This window comes from Henckelia pumila, chromosome 1, assembly GCF_033568475.1.
Source record: "Henckelia pumila isolate YLH828 chromosome 1, ASM3356847v2, whole genome shotgun sequence".
NCBI classification, from domain to species: Eukaryota; Viridiplantae; Streptophyta; class Magnoliopsida; order Lamiales; family Gesneriaceae; genus Henckelia; species Henckelia pumila.
In genome coordinates, this window is record NC_133120.1 from 108,361,535 (window position 1) to 108,382,913 (window position 21,379).

The 21,379-nt window shown below is 35.9% G+C and overlaps 1 protein-coding gene across 16 annotated transcripts; it reads left to right on the top strand.

Moving 5' to 3' along the window:
* The first annotated feature begins 968 nt into the window (after positions 1–968).
* On the top strand, positions 969–18,377 carry LOC140864204 (uncharacterized). Of its 16 annotated transcripts, none has more exons than XM_073268209.1 (19): positions 969–1,105; positions 1,258–2,346; positions 2,625–3,404; positions 3,513–3,666; positions 3,759–3,839; positions 4,192–4,303; positions 4,442–4,562; positions 4,834–4,883; positions 6,515–6,804; positions 6,999–7,041; positions 7,747–7,846; positions 7,976–8,039; positions 9,059–9,153; positions 9,271–9,293; positions 9,379–9,507; positions 16,417–16,820; positions 16,918–16,972; positions 17,409–17,477; positions 17,626–18,377. In XM_073268209.1, exons 9-16 carry the CDS (start codon positions 6,762–6,764, stop codon positions 16,493–16,495), a joined length of 576 nt encoding a protein of 191 aa, XP_073124310.1. In that variant the 5' UTR covers positions 969–1,105; positions 1,258–2,346; positions 2,625–3,404; positions 3,513–3,666; positions 3,759–3,839; positions 4,192–4,303; positions 4,442–4,562; positions 4,834–4,883; positions 6,515–6,761; the 3' UTR covers positions 16,496–16,820; positions 16,918–16,972; positions 17,409–17,477; positions 17,626–18,377. The 16 variants fall into 16 exon arrangements, with proteins under 16 accessions (XP_073124310.1, XP_073124327.1, XP_073124336.1 ...); XM_073268226.1 differs by lacking the exon at positions 16,918–16,972 and having other exon boundaries at positions 6,515–6,547; positions 6,659–6,804; XM_073268235.1 differs by lacking the exon at positions 16,918–16,972 and having other exon boundaries at positions 2,625–2,778; positions 3,284–3,404.
* Positions 18,378–21,379: the final 3,002 nt, after the last annotated feature.

Consider the following 21,379-nt stretch of genomic DNA (forward strand, 5'->3'; position numbering starts at 1 on the left):
TTAATCCTAAAGGTCTAAATTTTTTTATATGTGATAGTGACAATAACAAAAAAATTCGACGACCAATATTTTTGTATTTAAGGAGGTTTTTCATAATATGTGAAATAAAAATTTGTTTGTTGATTGCATGATTTATAATGTTTTTATTTGTATTTTAAATTTTTATAAAATTGTTCATAGTAATTATTTTTTAATAATATCATCCCGTGCATCGTATGGGTGAAATACTAGTAATTAAATAATATTGCACTTGTGTTTTAATTTATGGAATTTATTTTTATGTTCAGATTTATTATTTATTTATTTTATATTAATAATATAAGTTATATATAAGTATAAATTTTTAGTATGAATTCGTTGTAATAGTTGTTGTTATTTTTATCAAATCCATAAATACAATTTTTTTTCACTTTATTGGAACATCCATAAGCACAAATTTATAGCTTAATAATTTGCAATATAAATAATTTTATCCTTATTTATTGTTATTAATAATATTATTGTCATTAATAATAATATTAGTTTTCCTTTAAAAAATATTATTAGTTTACTAGCATAACCGCACATAAGCATTGCGTATGTATAAAATCATATAATATATTTAATATTGTATTTTATGTATGAATATTATTTTTTCGATAATATTTAAGTTTATTTTTGGGGACTCTTTTTTGTTTGACAAAATTTAAAAAAAGGACAAAGATTAGAAAGACTGGCAAAATATTTTTTTATATTGAAGTCGATTTGAACATGTTTGATATTTTTTTTCAGAATTATGCGAGAATAATTATACAATGTAGAATATTTAGATATATACAAATTAAAAAAAATTCCATAATTTATCGAAAATGAATTATATACTTAATTATAGTTTAAAATTATTTTTTAAAATTTTGTTATTCCTATAGTAATCATTTTTGTTTTTAAAATAATTATACAAACAAAAGTATCAGATATATACACAGACACATAAATACATTTGCATATCAGTCCTTTTCTCTCCTTTGCAAATCACTTCACGCGATCCACTTTCTCACCAAACCCTAGCCGCCGCTCGAAGCCGTTGATTCGCCTCTCTAAACGCTACCGATTGAAGCTAGAAAAGGTAATATCTTGTACTTGGCTTCAATTTAATACCAACATATTGAGAAATATCGGCCCAAAGCGCAAACCGTCGACCCCATTCGTGAATGGCGCAACAAGGGTTCTTGTTATTCTCGAATTTGAACTATTTCTGGTCGTTTATTGGTTTTCCAGCTTGGGTTATAAGCTTGAAGCAGTATTTGAGCCAAGCACAAAACTCAAAGCCCATTTCAGATGTGATTTGAGATTTCTCCGGCGTGTTGCCGCCGGGCCAGCGTCGGTATCAAGCTGCTGTTCTAGATCCACCTAAGGATAGACTCGACTTCCGAAGTTTTCCAGCATTGATCGCAACTGTTGTAGTCTGCCCGAAAGTATAATCCTTCAATTTCAAATCGAATTCGTTGATTATATTGCACCATTATTGATGTATAAATATAAATGCGATATTGTTGTAGGTTCGATATTTGAAGAAGTTCGAGGTATATTTTCATCGACTGATAAATTGCGATTGATTAGTTTGGTTTACTATTTTGGAGAAGTTATGATTGATCGATTTTACTGAATTATAGTTGATGTGGTTAAAGTTGATTGGTTAAGGTTTAGTTCAGCATGTCAGAAATATGTTAGCTTATGGTTATGCAGTTGAGATCGAGTTTTTAGCCCTTCATTTTGGTGATGTATTTGTAATTTTTGTTTCATTGTCTGACTTTCTAATATAGATTGACTGGGACATTCAGTGGGTATTCGATTGAAGGTATCATATTTTTCAGAATTTTTCGGAGCGTAATTTCGAATTTTCAGAATATTTGAATTGAGATTTTTGAATTTTGTATTTAAGCGTTTTTAAGTCAAAGACAACGCTTTTTAAAAGCGTTGTCTATGAGCATTTTTTTAATCTACAACAACGCTTTTTAAAAAGCTTTTTAGATAAACATTTTTTTTATTAATTTAAAATAAAACTTAAAATAATTCTATTATTTTACCCCTTCACGTCTGAAAAAAAAATCCCAAAATCCCCGAACCCTTAGTTGCGATTTCTCCCTTTCCGTTTTGCTCTCTTTCGATTCCAACTTTCTGTTTTTCCATCATCGTCGATTTTTGCTGCTCGGGTACTTGGCGACTCCGGCGACGAGCTTATTGGCAGACTTTCGGGATTTACCTTGCTCGGGTACTTGGCGACTCCGGCGACGAGGCAGTGGCAGTAAGGTCAGCCGCATGCTGCTCCATGGTCTGACATTGAAAGAGGGTGATGGCGATCTTGAGGTAATGCCATATAATTAATAGATCTGTCATTTTTTGAGAATTTGCTCTATCGATCGTCTCTCCACTTCTCCAGCCTTTATTTATGGTGTTTTGTTCCTCGCTCAAACTTTATTTACACTTAATTCCATTTCGATTTCATGCTTTTCTGCGCTGCTGTTTCGTACCAGTGTTCGATTTCTTTTTGGAAAATTTTTATTCTCGTTGGTCTTGAATTAGAATTTTTAGCTTTGATTTGTCGGTATTTGCTTTGTGTTAACACTTTGAGTTTTATACTGAAGGATTGGTGGCACTAACACGTGGTGTCGGGGGAGAGCCAGGCGGCCAGTGGGTCTCGCGGCCTGAGTAAATGACCAGCACCATCACTTCGTCTTTTGGTGCTGATCCCTCCGCCGTGGGAACTGCCTCCCATGTTTACTCTTCTTCGAGCTCGGGGTCATGAGCTGAATTTTGGTTACTTTCACCGGTTTTCTTTTCTGTATTTTGAAATTGCTGAATTCTAGAGACATATAGCGAATAGATGGAATTTGATTTTGTTTGTTTCATTTTTTTTTATTTTTTGTGTTGGAGTGCATCAAAATTTGCTGGATAACAGATGCTTATGAGTTTGTTGCTGGATAACTGATGTACTAGTCCATAACATTCGTTATTGTACCGGTTCTCGTTTTGTAAAAACCATTCAGTGGCTGCTTAAATCCTCTTCACTGTTCGCGTTGTTGTGAATGTTATGTTTTATTTTGTGGTAATTACTTAGAAGATAAAAATGATTATAACTCTCCAATACAATTGAGATTTCACCTCTTCAGGATAAAGTCGAACAAGTACTGCAATCCTTGAAATTTATTAGTGTTGCTCTGTTGTGTTTTATGCCTAGGATTTGTTTGGAATGATAGTGATGCTGCTTAATTGCAGTTGTGGAACTGAATTTCAAAATTTGTAGGTAGGAAACTACGTGCAAATGCAGAAATTGACGTGGATGCTCATGTTGATCCGCCAAAAGTGGAAGATAAGATTGGAGCTGTTCCCCATGGATTATCTACATATTCTGATGTTGTTAAGAGGTGTTTTGAAATACCATCTTCATGTTTCATTCAAATTTTGTTTGTCACTTTAAAACTATCAATAATCAATCTATATTTTTGGGTGTGTGATTTGCTACTGTTATTCAGAGAATGTGAGTCCATATCAAGGAAAACTCTTCGTGCCGATGCTGAGAAGTATCAATTCCAGGCTGAAGTTTCACGGCTTATGGACATCATTATCAACTAACTTTACAGCAATAAGGATATTTTCTTGAGAGAGTTGATCTCAAATGCCTCTGATGTGAGCTTTTTTTGTTCCCCTTTGTTTGATGTTATTTACATCAACTTCGCTGGAAAGAGCTTGTGTTTGATGTATGTTTGTTGCTGATTTAGGCACTGGACAAGATTAGATTCCTGTCACTCACCGACAAAGAAATTTTGGGTGAAGGTGATGATACAAAGCTCGAGATTCAGGTTCGTGATTTATTTGTTTTAGTTTAGTCAGTTTTGCTAAATTTTCGTTTAGCATTTTGTAGGAAGCTTTTAAGCATTAGATTATGGTATTACTGATGCATGGAATAATTTTTCCAATGTTGTAAAGAATAATTTTTCAGATTTTCATGAAAGTACTATGGAGTCTGTTAAGTGGCTGTATTAGAATTTTATAGACATCATATTTCTTGATTATGTATTGACTGCCTGTTGAGAGTTGTAATCATAAAGATTTCTCGTGGAATTTTAAGCTGTTTTATCAGATTGTATAATGAACTCATTTTTCTGAAAATTGATGGACATGACTTATTATGAACGAAATGAACAAATGCAGATTACATTGTACAAAGAGAAGAAAACAGTTTCAATTCATGACAGAGGTATTGGAATGACAAAGGAGGATTTGATCAAGAATTTGGGAACCATTTCCAAATCTGGAACTTCAGGTGTGTGTATGTTTGTTTGTATCGTGTATTCGTGTATGATGGCTCAACATTTGATTTTACTTTTACTTGAAAGCATTTACAGATAGGATTTTCCTTGTTTTTAACTTTCAATGACCTTTTTCTATACAACATTTGTAGAAAAAATGCAGACCGCCAATGGAGATCTTAACCTTATTGGGCAATTTGGTGTTGGATTTTACTCCGTATAACTTGTGGCTGACTGCGTTGAAGTGATTAGCAAACATAATGATGATAAACAGTATGTGTTGTTGTTATGTTTTTCATATATTTATTAGGATATCATCATCATCAGTATCACGTACCATCATTTTTTCTATGTTAGTTGATTGTCATTTTTCATTTATTATTTCTTTGTTGTGTTACATGTGACATAGTTACTGGAAACAGTAAGTTCTTATATGTTAGTATATGTTGTCTGCTAAAAATTTAATATATGATCTCTACAACATTATATTTAGAATATTTCATTTAAATGTTACTAAATTCGATAGATGCTTCTATTTGTCCAGAGAAATCCCGAGAGATCTATAACTTCGCATTTGGCTGGGCTAAAGAGAAGGTAAATGTCATTTGCTTTAATTATCTGAAACAGTATTTCTTGGCTGTATTTGGATGGGAGGATATGATGAATTTAATTTAAATCTGCTAGGCAAATGCATTCAAATTGCTTTAATATTTGTATTCATATTTGTTTTATGTTTGTTTATTTTTATTTTTAATAATTTACAGTATGGAGATACAAATTAAAAGATAAGAGATTGTAGCGGATTTTATGAAAGCTCGGGAACATGTGCTGAAGGGAAGAATCAAAGTTTTTCAAGATTAATGCATAGTTTTTCCCTAGTGTTCATTGATTTAGAATTCAATTATTTTTTATATTTGAATGATTTATAATATTGGATGATTGTATATTAGAATTCGATTATTTTTATATTTAAATGATTTATAATATTGAAAGACTCTATATTAAATTTTATTTTACAAATTTTTGAATTTAGAATGATTTATAATATTGAAAATTTGTGGATTTAAATTTTTTTTTGTTTTTTATTTGAACAAAGACAACGCTTTTACCAGAAAAGACAACGCTTTTTTAAGCGTTGTCTTTTTCAAAAACGACAACGCTTTTTATAAAAGACAACGCTGAAAAAGCGTTGTATTTTTTTGATACGACAACGCTTTTTACGCGTTGTCTTTTCCAGAAATGACAACGCTTTTTCTGCGTTGTCTTTGAGCGTGGTCTTTTACAACACTGGCTACGACAACGCTTTTCGGGGACATTAACAACGCGGAAAAAACGTTGTCTTTAGCCGTTTTTCTTGTAGTGAGGGAATAATTCCACGTAGGAGTTGTGGTTATCTGCTTAATGCCAGTGGTTTAAAAGTTACTACATGTGTTGTTTTATGGAAAGATTGGAGATTTTAGATTTATGGTAAAGTAGTACTAATTTCTATATATTTTTCTCATTAAAACTATGTCTATTGGTTTGACTTCTTTGTTTATGAGTTAGAATTAAATTTTGACTGGTTATGAGTATGTGTATGTCGCCTAGGAATATTGGTTTTAATTAATAGAGTATGTGACAAATGAAATTCTTTTGTAAACTAGCCAAGTTTCCATGCCTCGAATGTTTGGTTCCCATGCTCGATAATCCTTTTGTTCTTGCATTCATGAACATTGTCTTCCTTTGTGCTCTGTGCATATTTCCCTTAAGTTTGCTTCTTTATTTCGTAAGTATGTAGTTTTTCTTTGGCTGCGAGGATAGTAGATGAGTTCTTGTTGAAGAAGAAGGCTGTAGGCAATGGAATTTACTCATATGAGTTCAAAGACCGATTTTTTTCAAAACCGTGGTTTGAAAATTTTGGATTCAGGAATACGCTTTGAATATGTTTATGAATTATTTTGTGAATGATAGGTATTTTCAGCGATTTCAGAATCGGAGAAGTTAACCATGAGTCCATGAGTTTCATTTCATTATATTTATTTGGCTACAAATGCAATTGTAATTTTTGGTCGTCATCGTTCGATTTCAGCCGGTTTTTCTCTTAGGATTTTCAGAGTATTTTGGATTATTTAAAGTATGTATGGTTTTGATGGTGTGGGCCCTATGCACATATGAGTATTGTTTATGGATTTTCGGTTAGAACTTCAAGTTCGAGCTTAAGTTGTATTCTTTTCTTTTGGTTCCAGGATATCTGCCAGAGTTTCTCTTGATCTTACCAGGTTTTTTATTATGTATTCTATTTTCTTTATTAAATCTTGAGTTTAATTCATTTGTATTGTCATTGATTTGTCAATTTGAAGATAATTCTATTTATTTTTTTGTGTTCTCAGTTAGCTAGCATATTTGTTCGTTGTATATCTGAGTTGGATTCGAAGCTCTTCGGATCTGTAATCATGCCTGTAGTAGCTTCATCTGTTTACTTCCTCAATTTTCATGGCAATGTCCTCGTCAATCGTCTCTATTGTAACGATGTTGGGTTAGGCCTTAAGCATTTGTGATCTCCATGCCTCCTTCCTTCGCATGTTCATGTATTTATATGCTTAATAATTTAGTTATTCTGTTTTTGTGTTGTGAGATTGAAGTGAGCTGCGGTGAGGTATATGCCTGATTGGTTGAGTAAATTGTTGATTTTGAGATTCATTGTTTGATGTTTTTTTATATATTGAGCAGCGACAACAAGTTTACGATCAACACATATTCTCATACTCGAGTTGTAAGTATTTTCTGAGCATTTGTGGTGTTATTTCACGGAGCTTGCTTCAAATTCTTTATACGGGTTTCTTTATTTAATTTTGGAAAGAGTTAGTGTATAATATGTTCATGTTGTTTTAGCTAGTATTTGGATTTTTAAATGATATAATTTATATATGTTTTAGTATTTGTTGTGGTATTAATTTTTATTGGTTTCTATATTTTTTAATCTTTCGTGGATAAATTAATTAGTCACGGTTTTAAAACCGTGGCTAATTCAGCCACAGGTTTTTTTAAAATCGTGGTTAAATTAACCACGATTTTTTTATTCCGTGGCTAATTTAACCACGGTTTTAACCGTGGTTAAATTAGCCACGGTTTTTTATTAACCACGGTTTTAATCAACCGTTGCTAAATTAGCCACGGTTATGTAAAAAACGTGGTTAAATTAGCCACGGTTTTTAATAAAACCGTGACTACATACAAAACCGTGGCTAAATTTAGCCACGGTTTAAATGGATTTAACCACGGTTTCAAAAACCGTGAGCCACGATTTTGGCCGTGGCTAAACTCAGTTTTTTTGTAGTATATATATACACAGCTTCGCTAACTTAACTTTTTGCGAACCTTCGAATATTTTTGGATAAACTTTATAATTATTATCTAGTTATGTAAAAAAAATTCATACTGGGAACTTATCCTTGGATTGAATGTCCTAAATCTACAGCAGATCACATAAAAGTTCTGGACTGGACAAAAATAATACGACAGTTGTCTCTCCTTCTGTTGTCTTGAAAGGTGACGAAAAGGCTGAGAAACGAAAAGAGGTATGTATTTCTATCAAGTCTATCCTCCTATAGCATCCATGCATGTTGATTTGGTGCTTTGATTGATGAATCTTCTTACGGATTTGATTCATTTGTGCCCCTGATATTGATCTCGAAGCAGTTTCTTAGGAATTTGGAGGAAAATTCAATTGCCACAGAGGCGGAAAACGCACAACTTGGTGCAAAATCAAAGGTATGATTTATTTACATGTAAAAACGAAGAAGAATACTCCAATTCGTTATAACAGTTGATGGCACCCCATTTACATATCAACTATGAGACTCAACAAGACACCTTTGTTCCAGGATGAAAAAACTCCTGAAGTGCAAATTCTTATTAAGTAATATTCCCTAATACCATACGAAGCCAAAATATTGTGTCTTCTGCGTAAAAGATCCCGATTTTCATGTATTTAATTGTCAGTCTAGTGATGTAGGGGTGGACCTTCAAAATAGGATAATATATGACCAGATCCTTTATCTCAAACAAGAAAGATTATTAATGCATGTGAAAAGGTAATGTTTAAGTCAATTGGAATCAAGAAAATGGGATTGCGTAAATGTGTATGCACTCATGAATTCAGAAAAAAGATGCCACCCAAACCCTAAACCCTAAAAGCAATGCCAAATGCAGCTTGAACAATATCTAACTGTAGCATAACTTGATTCTCTGGATCAGTATAGACCCAATATAGGTTTGTGAATTGCGGTTAAGGTTTCATAAAACCAACAAACTTGATAGCACAGCCACTCAGTATGCCAAATAATTAGTTATTACAAACAAGTTTGTATACAAAGATATTAGGCATAAAAAAGTAGTTTGCTAGACGTGGTCGCTGGGATTTCTGACGTATTTTAAATTGAACCAGAGTTCAAATTTATGGTCTAAGAATGATGCTGGTTGTAATAAAATCATTGGTAGTTTTCATTCATGTGCAACATAGTTGACATGTAATATCAAAATGATATTCAACACATCATAACAAAACACCTCACTCCATTGCAAGTGCTAGCTCTGCAGTTCAAATATGCGAAGAATTAATGCAACATATGGGGCCAAAAGGTACTTTTAAAAATGTGGGAAAAATACAAGCTACCTTCTAACCCACAAAAAATATACAAACTTGAAGGCAAGAATGATGATCATCCTCTCCCACCTGTTTTTTTCCTCTTTTCTTCGAGTCCAGCAGCTTCCTTTTAACATATCGGCAGCATCCTGGTGCGTGCAGGTTGGCAAGGGCAACCGACTGAATGTAGAATGTTGTATCCCAGTCTGGATGTACAGAAAGCTACACAAGACAAAACAGGTAAAATTGAACGGTTGAACATAGGGTTTTAATTAATTGTTTGACACATTATTTGGCAGTCGGATATGAAACTGAAGAAATTCTTGCATATAATTGAGGATTCATCGGTGTTCCCAGTTATATATATATCATCATAGCAGGTAACTTTGTTGCTCAGGTAATTTATACTTTGCTTTGCTCCCAAGTGATTTGTGTATGTTGAATTTCCTTAATGGTGCATTTTAGGGGGCATCTAAAAAAGTCGATTTTAATTTTGGAGAAGCATCCTTTGATTTTTCGAATTTTGCTGAAGAAACTAAAGTCTCCCTGGTTTCTCTTCCTCTTGAGAAATCACAAACAGAAGCAGTGTTGCACGTAAGTCCCTCAATCGGTCCATATTCAGATAAAAATAAAACACGTTTTTCTTGTGTGGTTCATTTACGAGTGTAATATATATCCTCACTGTTTGTTTAATGTTTTAATATGGTATTGTGTGTAGGAATGTCTTTTGCTTCCTAATGAAAATCTTGGTTTTGTTATCTATCCTGCTTGATTAGTTGCTTTGGAATTCTAATGTCTATGCATGCAGCTTTGAACGATTGATTACATTTTATCAGTAGTTTATCTTCATTTTAATCGATGTGTCTCAACAGTTAATACAGGAGTCGACTGATCAAAGGTGCTGTTCAGTACCATACTTAGTCTTTTGAGTCTATTTAATGAAGTCGAATCGAAAAAAAAAACGCTAGCTTAAAAGTGTTTTAAAAGGATGAATCAAATTGTATTATTGACTGTTTCCATTTAATTTAATTGGTTTCTTGTCAATAAAATAAAACTATATATATAGTGTTCTTTAACTGCCATACATAAACATAAAACTGCTTCTGGTTGTTTTTTTTAAAAAAAAAATCACATGAAAAAGTCATGCTTAATAAAATATTGTTGTTAGGTTTTGACGTCTCAATAACAGAAATATCATATATAAAGTTTCAGAGATAGTGTTATTTGCAGTGTTGTCAACACTTCAAAAAACACTTATGCAGCGGAATAATTAAAAAATAAAATAAATGACACAAAGATTTATGCACAAGTAATAAATACTTGTGCGGTACCTCAGGGCAAAAAGATCACTAGTAAAATAAATCAATTTTTAAAAACAACTAGTGATTGCATACGAAAATAGATTTTCTCAATATATTGAGAAAACAATAAAACACCCTAAAAACTAGTCAAAACTAGAACAAAAACCAATAGGATGTTTTCACAATCAGCCGAGGACAAAAGAAACAAATCATCCACTTTCAAAACACTCTTCACTCGTGTGCTCTTCAGTGTCTTCAACACTCCTCGGCAACACTGGATCTCAAAAATAAAAGCTTCAGAATTTCTTCAATGGCTTGCTTTTATTTTCTGCATACACTTATTCAATAATCAGAGCAAACAAGAAAATCAATAAGAGAAACAAATCCAACTTTCGATTATTCCTTTTCATCAACTTCATATGCTCCAGAAGTACTTGCAGTGTCTTTTTCACCACTACTCCCCCTTTTTGTCGAGAAATGTTCAGTCCAAATAACAAACAATACTCAGCCAATAAGGCTTCATAGTACAAAGAGTGAACTGTAAAAAATCAATGACGAGAGCAATGTAGCACATAGCTTCCACTAGTGTTGACAAATCGTGTTGGCAACACATGACTCAACACAAAATGCAGACCAAGTTAGGTCTATATTTCTCTTTCCCTTCAGCAAAATCGGAGCAACCTTCAATTATTCACCAACCAGAGACAAAGACTCATAATCTCAAGTAAAACCATGTGATTCCAGAATCCCATATACGAGGGTAGGAACCTTTCGATGCTGTAACACGAGGAGCAAACTCGTCAATGTGTCCAGAAAAAAAATATTGAGATGGGAGTTGGAGAGCAAATTGAATAGCACAAAACCATGAATGTGATATTAATCAAATTTGTGCAAAATATGAGGAAAAAAAACATCCATTGAACAAAACAATTTTATTATCAAACTTTCACCTCCTAAACGACTCATGCAAACAGTTACCAACAGATACAAATCTAATGGGTAAAACTTCTGAATTAAAGAGATAAGATTCAACCCAATTATGGAAATAATCCGAGATTAAAAACAGCCAAATATTCCCATGAATAACACCACATCGACTTAACTCCACTAAATCATTGTCAATATATCACAGAATATCAATTTTTAGCAAATAGGATATTTCACCTTATTTTGTCCGTTTAGAAATTATAACCTTGAGCAGAAAATATTCACAATTTATGATATATGCATGAACTAATTATGCCTAAAATAGAATGTAATGCTTTACAAAAATGCATTGTGCAAATCACAAGTTGAGCACTAATGTTGGCAACATCTTCCAACAACACTGTAGTAAAAAATTTGATGAATTTTCACACTTATAGAGCCATGTATCTTCATTTTTGTTTTCTTTTTGAGGATAGAAAATGGTAGCCTGCACACTAAAAGAACGGTATTCATTGTACTCCTTTAGGTAGCTTTTTCCATTTAAGATTGATTCTCATGACAAACCATTTTTCACATGGGATAAGATCATGGAATACACGAACATCCCTCAACTACTTCATGGTTTGGTTTTAGAGCAAAATATCAGTCATGAAAAGCAAATTATACTCTAAATTTGCGAAACCACTTTTCACATGGAACAAGATCATGGAATACACGAACATTCCTCAACTACTTTGTGGTTTAGTTAGAGCATATTATCATGGAAAGTATGATCAAACAAACAAATCCAGAAACACTACAACATGCTAGTTAATGTCATCAACCAGTGCACAACACTGGACAAGATGAAAATTATGCCTAAAGTCCAAAAAATGCATATACATGTTTGGTGTTGTCAGTCAGTGTTGGCAACACTTAGAGACAGCAACTGTGAGTGATTATAATGTACACATGCTAAGAGATTTTCTAAGACTGGAAAATCTCTTAAAATCTAATGCTATTGTGAATATAGCTGCCAGTTGGTTATTTGTTCCAACAAACTTCACACGGATCAAACCTTTCTCTACTAAATTTTGAATAAAGTGATGTCCAATGTCAATGTGTTTTGTGCGAAAGTGTCAAGATTGGATCTTTGAAATGTCAATTTCTCTCAAATTATCACAATAAAAACTTGCACCGAAACACATAATGAGCATAACATCAAGATGACTAACATTCAAACACAAACAGTAATCTTGCAGTATCCAGTGTTGTCATCACAGCCTACAACACTGTCCTCACACAATTTTTCATTCGAATCCATAGGTGTTTTATTTGGCACAATATTACAGATGAAAATAGGAGTGACTTACCTGTGAGTACACATAACTCATGCATACTAACTCAATCATCTTTCGATAGTCAACCTTCTCTTTGGTGAGCTAGCAAAACATATCCTCTCCAATTTGATAACAATTGTCAGATGATCTGGAACATGTCAAAATACACAAATTATTTTTATCAAATACTTCACAAAGAGTTTTATTGAATTTGACATAAAGATCATCATCACAAAGTTGACTGATGCTAATTTGATTATCATTCAATCCTTTAACATGCAAGACATTGTGAAGTCTGGGCAGTCCTTCCACGTTCAATGTGCCTCTACCAACAATATTTTCATTAGCTCCTCCTCCATATGTCACCTTTCCTTTATCTTGTTCAACATAATCAGCAAGATACTTCTTTGATCTTGTCATGTGACGAGAACTCCCACTGTCAAAATACCAATAACCTGCAACATTAGTTTTCAAGGAAGCATAAACAACATTACAATTAGATTTAGCTTTTGGAACCAAAAAGTTTTCTCAGTATTTTTCTTCTTGGCAGTGTTCTGGTGCAGTGTTGGCAACACTGGTGACAACACTTGCCTGGTATTCCAGTACATACAATCATACCTGAGCTTAAAACAAAAAGGCTTTATGTGACCTGGTTTGTGACAGTAGTGACAGATTAACCGACGCTTCTTTTGCTTGGTCCTTTGAGCAGGAACTTGTGCTTTCAATGGAATTGGTTTTGGCTTAGGAGATTCACTTGGAATACTAGTAGAGTTACTGTTCTCCTTGACAAACACAGTTTTCGATGACTCTCCCACTTCAAACTTGCTGTTCTCAAATCCTAGTCCAGTTCTATCATGCTGTCCCATTACTAGCATTGATTCGAGTTTGACTTTGCTTGAGTTGAACTTTGCAAGTGTAGCTGTAGCTTTTCCAAGTTCCTCTTTTATTTTGTACAACTCCAAATCTTTCTTGCTCAGAAAAACTTCTAGTCTAGCTACTGTTGCCTTTATTTCACTGTTTTCCTTTGTTAGAACAGAGTTGGACTTGTTCCTCACCACCCAATCAGCAAACAACTCTTCATACATCTTCTGGACATTTTCGAGTGACAGCTCATCATCACCATCATCTTGAACATTCAAATTTTCAGGTACATATATATTTAAATAGAACAGCTTTTGGTCAGTGTTGTGGCCAAGTGTTGAGACACCTGTGACAACACTGCTCTCCTTCAGCTTCAGAACAGCCAGTGCATTGTGAGTCACTTCTGCTTCTCCTTGTTTAATACCCTCTTCATCTTCATCATCACTTAAGGAATAATTCATCCCTCTTCGAAGTCTAGTTGGACACTCATTTTCATAGTGACCAAAACATGTGCATTCATGACACTTTACAGAATCAATCCTCTTCGAAATAGTCAGAGTTTTACCTTCCTTTTGTGTTCGAAATGGATTCTTAGATGAGGTGGTATTCTGATATGATCCACCGATTCTCAAAGTTCTTCCAACAGCAGGAGTGATGGACTCTTTAGATTTCTGTGCAGGTTTCTTTGAGTTCCTCATCCTCTTTAAGTAGTTACCAAATTTTTTGGTAAGCAAATCAATGGATTCATCTCCTAAGTCAGACTCATTTACTTCCTGCGTCAGATCAACAAAATCATTGTATGAGTCGTTAGAAACTTGTAGAGCAATAGACTTACCTTTGTCTTTTCTCCCCATATTCATATCTAACTCATACGTTCGCAGTGAACTCATCAGTTCATCCAAACTCAAAATTGATGTATCCTTAGATTCATCAATAGCACATATCTTCATTTGAAATCTTTCGGGCAGTGATCGCAGCACTTTGCTTACAAGACGTTCATTTGATATAGCATCTCCTAGATCGATTGCCTCATTTTCAATCTTCCTCAAGCGGCTTTCATATTCATCAATTGTCTCATTTTTTTCAATTCTCAAATTTTCAAACTGAGTAGTGAGAATCCTTCTTTTGGTTCGGCGCACACTTTAAGATCCTTCACAGTGCATTTGATGTTTTTCCCAAGCCTGTTTAACACAAACACAGTTAGTCACCAGTGCAAACATGTTAGAATCAAGAGAAGTAAATATAGCATTAAGGGCTTTGTTATTCATGTTTGAAGCGGCTGTTTCTTCAGCATTCCAATCTGTTTCGGGTTTGAGGAGAAAATATCCTTCTCCATCAGTTCTTCTGGGTGGACTCCAGCCTTGTAACACACGTTGTCAGGCTTTTTTGTCAATGGATTTGATATATACTCGCATCCTGACTTTCCAGATAGCATAATTGGATCCATCCAATGTTGGTGGTCGTTGAGTAGTGCCGGAATATGGTATTTCCATAATAGACTCTGTCAAACACAAAAACCAGAATCTCACTTAGTATCGTCAAGTGTATGGCTCTGATACCACTTGTTAGGTTTTGACGTCTCAATAAGAGAAATACCATATATAAAGTTTCAGAGATAGTGTTATTTGCAGTGTTGGCAACACTTCAAAAAACACTTATGCAGCGGAATAATTAAACAATAAAGAAAATGACACAAAGATTTATGCACAAGTAATAAATACTTGTGCGGTGACTCAGGGCAAAAAGATCACTAGTAAAATAAATCAGTTTACAAAAACAACTAGTGATTGCATACGAAAATAGATTTTCTCAATATATTGAGAAAACAATAAAACACCCTAAAAACTAGTCAAAACTAGAACAAAAACCAATAGGATGTTTTCACAATCAGCCGAGGACAAAAGAACCAAATCATCCACTGTCAGAGCACTCTTCACTCGTGTGCTCTTCAGTGTCTTCAACACTCCTCGGCAACACTAGATCTCGACAATAAAAGCTTCAGAATTTCTTCAATGGCCTGCTTTTATTTTCTGCAATTCTCGTTCTCAGTGTGTCTTTCATTCTGTAGGATAGTCTTCTTAAATAGAGCTTTTTGGAAATCCTACCTAAAAATTCAAACACAGAAGTTGTTAGGATAAAATATTTGATCAACTTATTTGATAAAATATAACTAATATCTTTAAACAAGATATAAGTGATTCAATATCCATGATAAGATAAATATGATAATATCAATTTAAACTCAAAAGATCAGATTAAACATATGTCAAGAAAAGGCAAAATTTAAAAAAATAAAGAAACGTGATATACAAAAGATAGATATACACGTTCTTTCAATTGTTTTAGACCAAGTGTTTTTGTATTAAATTTACCAGTGCGTACATATCAAAATTTTATGTCAATAGCTTAATCTGTGGTTACATTGTTATAGCTTGAGGACACATTTTGGTGACGAGAATGAAGATTGATCCGCCAAGAGAGATGCTGTCGAGGAAATGTCACCAACAGGGTCTTGCATGTTATACAACATTTTAAAAGATATCCGATCGATTACAAGTTCTAGTTCTTTTTCCCCTTGGTGTTTCTTCTTATAAACTGGACATGCAATTAATTTACGAGAGTTTCTTGAATGTGCATGCATCATGAACTATGGGAATTCAAATATGGTGATGAGAGTGAATTGAAGCTGCAAATCACATACGTTGATGATAAGTTTAGGCTTGGAATGGGTTCCAGACGTGTTTTCTTCGTCTTTCAAAGACGCTAACCTCTCCCATGAAAACACAGGGATTCAAATTTTAATTGTTTAATTTTGAGTCATTTGTAATATTAAAATATTTTATAATAAATTTTATTTTTGAATTATGTGTACTTTATAATATTGAATAATTATATATTAATTTTTTTATTAAATTTTTGTTTCATTTTATAGTTGATGACAAAAGACAAGTGTGAAAACGTTGTCTATTGCTGTAGTGACCCGTAATCGTAATTAGCGATTAATGAGTATGTTAATCATTTGATCATGTTTAGATTTAGCAAAACATGATTAAGGAAGTTTCTGTTGGATTAACGGACTTCGGAAATGGATTCAGAAGGGTCGGAAATGGCCGGGAAGGTCAGGCAGAACGGAAGCAACGTCCAGGGAACGGAAGCAACGTTCATACCTTCTGAAATGCGTCACTGCATACGTACTTGACTGGACGTCGGAACCATCGGAAGCAACAATGAGGAACGGAAGCAACGTTCGTCGGTCGAACGGACGCAACGTTCCCAAACGGAAGCAACGTTCCGCGTCTATAAATAGGGGGTCCTAGGCTCATTTGTAACTCGCACCTTTCCTCTCTTCTCTCTCGATTCCTTAGCCTTCTAACTCAGATCTAGGGAGTTCTAGGCATCCTATTGAGAATCCAGAAGTGGCATAGCGATCCAGGAGCCGTAGCAGAGCTGTGGCCTAGTTTTGAGGCAATTGTCACCAGCGGGCTGACGACGGACGCAGGTATAACTATGGTCTCCTTAAATTATTTAGGAGTATGAAATAGCTAAGTTAAGGCTTTTAGAGCTTAATGAATGATGCATGGGTAATTGCATTGTAGAGTTGTTGATAGGCTTGAAACCTAGAGTAGGACTGCTAGGACTGCCTGTAGAAAGGTACGTAAGTACTGACTGAGATTGCCAGCGGATTTTGCATGCTTATATGTTGCATTTGTGTGTTATATTATTATGCAGCATGTGCATATCATATTGTTCATGTCAATCTTTTGAGATGAGCCATGTAGGGCCGCTCAGCCCTGTCTGGACGGTTGATGTCTAGTACTCAGTGACCGATGGGTTATGGGTAACTAGCATCTGGGGGACACGGTCCACGTCCTGTAGGAATGAGCAGTGTACGCAGGGTTTGCTACCCGGGTGGTACCACTCATGTCCTAGGCACCATTACTGAGCAGTTGTATACAATTATCCCAGATATGGATACCCGATCATTTGCATGCATCATATTTGTATGTTTTACCCGTGCCTTCGTATTGAGCTTAGACCTCACGTCCAGTATTTTCTGTATACCTGGAAACCCCATTCGACGGGGCAGGTGTAGGTGCAGGTTTGAGCACCAGGAGCTTGGAGTAGCCAGCGATCAGTGAAGACAACAGGATTAGCTGTAGGTTCTTGCCTTTATGCTTATTATTTGATTTGGTTGTATAATCGAATTTGTTTAACCGGTTGTATTCTGCCGGTCTGTTTTTATTTAAGTCTTCCGCAGCGATTTATTTTAATGCATGCTTAATTATGCTCTTAACTCTGATTAGGTAGTGGATCCGGGTTGGCTCGCTACATTTATTGGTATCAGAGCAGCATGCAAAGAGACTTGGGATATAGTATTGAGACTTTGGGTTATCTTTGTAGGATGGATGAGACCTTGGAAGGGGTGATGATGCGGCGATTAGGTTGCCCGAAGACTATCATCATCGGCAGGATTTCTAAAGATTTGGATTATGGGATTCCAGTAAGTACGGACATGAGAGATGGATCGTGTCCGAATTTTCAAGACTTCTACTCATATGGATCCTAGCTTTGGATCGAGTACCGGATACCAGAGGCAGTGGCAGAGGGTTGGATGGTACGCAATTGATGCTTGCATCTGTATCGTCCGTACCGTGATGACACTACTCTGAAGATTCTCCAGTCGTAGTTGGAGAGATTGTCATGCAGAACATGGTTTTGCCGGTATGCTAGTATCGATGCGTTCGGTAGGCACACAGGAAACTTCATGTTCAAAAGCATGATTTAAATACAAGAAGAAGGCTGATGGTAGATCGTGAGCAGAAGAGGTCGACTGACATGCACTGACGCAGAGCATAGCTGGTTAGCTATCACGTGTCATTTCTCCGGAGTTCTTTGCAGGAGGACATGTAGAGAGACTTGGACGGGAGTATGCCTGTATCGATGCGTGTGTCGATTAGAAGCTTCATGCTCAATAAACGAAGACTAGTGCGATGATTTAAATATTGTATTGTTGTAATTATAAACAGTATTTCAATTGTAAATGAATCATCATACTTTTGATGTATTATTTCAAGTTCGGTTGTACATTTTATTGTATTTTTGAAATACTGTAATTGTATTACATGGAAGGTTGGCTTGATTTTTAGTTGATTAGTGTTCAACTATTGTAGCTCATGGGATTGAGTGGATCGATTGTAACTGTTTGACTTGTGGTTAGTCTAGGCGTTTTCTGGGATTGACCTAGTTAGTCAATGGACTAAGATAGTGCCAGCGATGAGTGGACTCATCTAGAGGCATTAGAGATATTGTTCGGTTTAGAACATGGAGCTTTGTTCTAGGTTGTTTCCTTAGAACAGTAGGATGTCTGACCTATGATAGGTTGCGTTTTCGTGATGATGGTTTTCATCGGGATACCAGGTCAAGTATATGCCGAGAGTTGTGGACTATGACCATGAATAGACGTGATGGGGCGCGACCCTATGCCAGTGTTACTCTGGGAGTCTTTGTACTTCAGAGGTTACCTGGGAGCCTTTGTGCTTCAGGGGATGGCGGTGGGGAGGCTACTCAGTCTAGGGATTCGGCGACAGTCACAACAGGGTATGACCTTGGATTAGATATCAGGTTTGATATCGATGGTTCGATATCGTCTGGTGTGCCAGAGATATAAGTTGAGTATTCTGCTGTGAGAATTAGTCTTGGGGGGTTTTCCTTTACGAGTGTGTACTCTGAGCACATAGGTTTTAACCTTTGGGTTACTGCTAGACGTGTGGATCTAGTAGGTGGACGGATTTCTACCAGCAATGAATAGGGGTTTTCATCAAGTGCGGTTAGAGTTTTCCTGTGACATGAGTCATCCAAGAGCTTGGATGGGATGATTGTTTTAAAGATTTCGACTCGAACGCGAGGACTACTCCATGATGATTGATTTCATCTGCGATTAAGGATTGTACAGAACTATTTGAGATGAGAGGGAAGCGTGGCCTATACCCGTGAAATCTTGGTGATTGTCCAGGTGGGTTATCGAGGTAAGCTACCTTAGTCTTGAATTGTTTCACAATCTTAGCAAGGGATATAATCAGGAGCGTGTCCGGAAATTGTGGGAATCTTTGGGATTCGTTAGTTATGCTTCTTGGACATGACAAGTCATGATGTTCATCCTGAATGAACAAGACATGGATAGTGAGTCCAGTGGTTGCGCTAAGTATTGTCTGATGTTTTCAGAGGCTGGGCGTAAGATTTTCCATGGGATGGAAATTGGTCTAGGTTGATAGATCGCGAGCGAATCTCGAGTTTAGTTCGTCTTGATGTTCACCTTGGGTGAACAAGGTAGTGATTAGTAATGCTAAGGTGGCACGTGATATGTGCTAATGGCTACTAGTGGCTTGTGGCTAACTCTGTCGAAGTTAGGTTGATTAAGTTCAGTATAAAAGACAACGATTAATAGTGCTGGGATGGCGCAGGGCTTGTGCCAAGTAAACTACTTATGTACTGTTATCTGACACCGTCAGGACGGATGTGAGACATCCGATGCAGTCATTCGATTTTCCTAATTGTTTGGGAATGGTTCTCGTGGCAACTGAGCCATGGTAGTTGATTGAGCCACGTAGGTTTAGATGATCAATGGTTTTCTGATCGGATGTATACGAGAGTCAGTAGATCGACGAGTTCGATTGGTTGGGCCAATAAGTGATGATCGAGGTGTAACAATCGAGAAATACTTGGGATAGTATTTTGTCGCTTAGTGCTTGGGAGATGATTACTTGGTACAGTCTCGAAGCAGTTAAGGAGACGACTAGTTGGGATTGATGTAATCAGGAACGATTGCAATTGGACTTGTATTATCAAGTTAGACGCTAACTTGACAATATAGACAAGCAAGAAATGGGTAGTTTCCAGTATAGTGCTTTCTTTCAAGGAGAAGCCGACATTGATCCAATCAATTGTTTAGTGATAGCAATGGTTAGGAAAGGAACACGTTGTTGTTGCATGTGAGAGTTGTCCACTGACAAGAAGTTGAGGATGTCAATAGGACATTTTGGTGAAGTGTTCCTGTGAGGACATCTATGTATATCGTTGTGTTTGGATCCGACGAGTAGTTGAAAATTGCTAATGAACATTAGCAAGGGAACATCAGTTGTCTGATCGTGAGGTGTGACATTAGCTGGGATCTAGTTCTCGAGATTCATCAGAGTGTGCCGCTAATTTTCCAACGCATGGTGCCCGATGTCATTAAGATGACTGAGATAGTCGATGATCGACTTAGTAACCAATGAGATTTGCCTTTGGGAATCGAAGATTTTGCAAGATCGCGACGGATTGAATTTGTTCTTTCGATTCAGTGAGTCACATCCGTGCGAACTGTTTGTCAAGGATATTGCGCTTTAGAAATGGACAATAGTCGGATGTGTGTAAGGTAACAAGTAATTTGTAGCAAGTGGATTGCAATATTCCAGGGATGACATGTTCATCAGGAACCTTCGTCTTTTCAGTGCTAAGGCTGATGCGTTCAGCAAAAGAACGATTTCACTGTTGAGAATTCGTTGGGATTTAGTTTCCAGGATCTCTCTGTTCAACCTTGGTAGGTTGGGACGAGTGATGATGGTATCATCAGAGACTCCGAGTGAATTATACCAGATGCATGTAACTGTCGAGTTTCGAGACGGAATAGGAAGCGTTTACATATGTCTGTGCACTGTGGAATGTCCCAGTCGAGCGTATTGGTGGGAGCTTGCCTTAGTCTTGATTTGTGTACAGTGATTGCGGGTATGTATAACTATCAGGAGGATGTCTATCGATTGAATTCATGGGTGAATAACCTGTGGTTAAGATGATGTAGATCATCAAGGTGTGATGACTTCCATTGCAGTGTATGCGTGGCTTCGCCGACCAATGGTTAAGAGATGACTTAGCGTCATTAGTGGCGAGCGATGATAGTTTTCATCAGGACTTAGTGTTGAGATATACTAAGAAACGTGAACTATGATTCGCACTGGACGTGGTGGATTGAATTCCCAGTATTTCTTAGGAAGCTCGTTTGCTTCGGTAGGGCATGGGAAG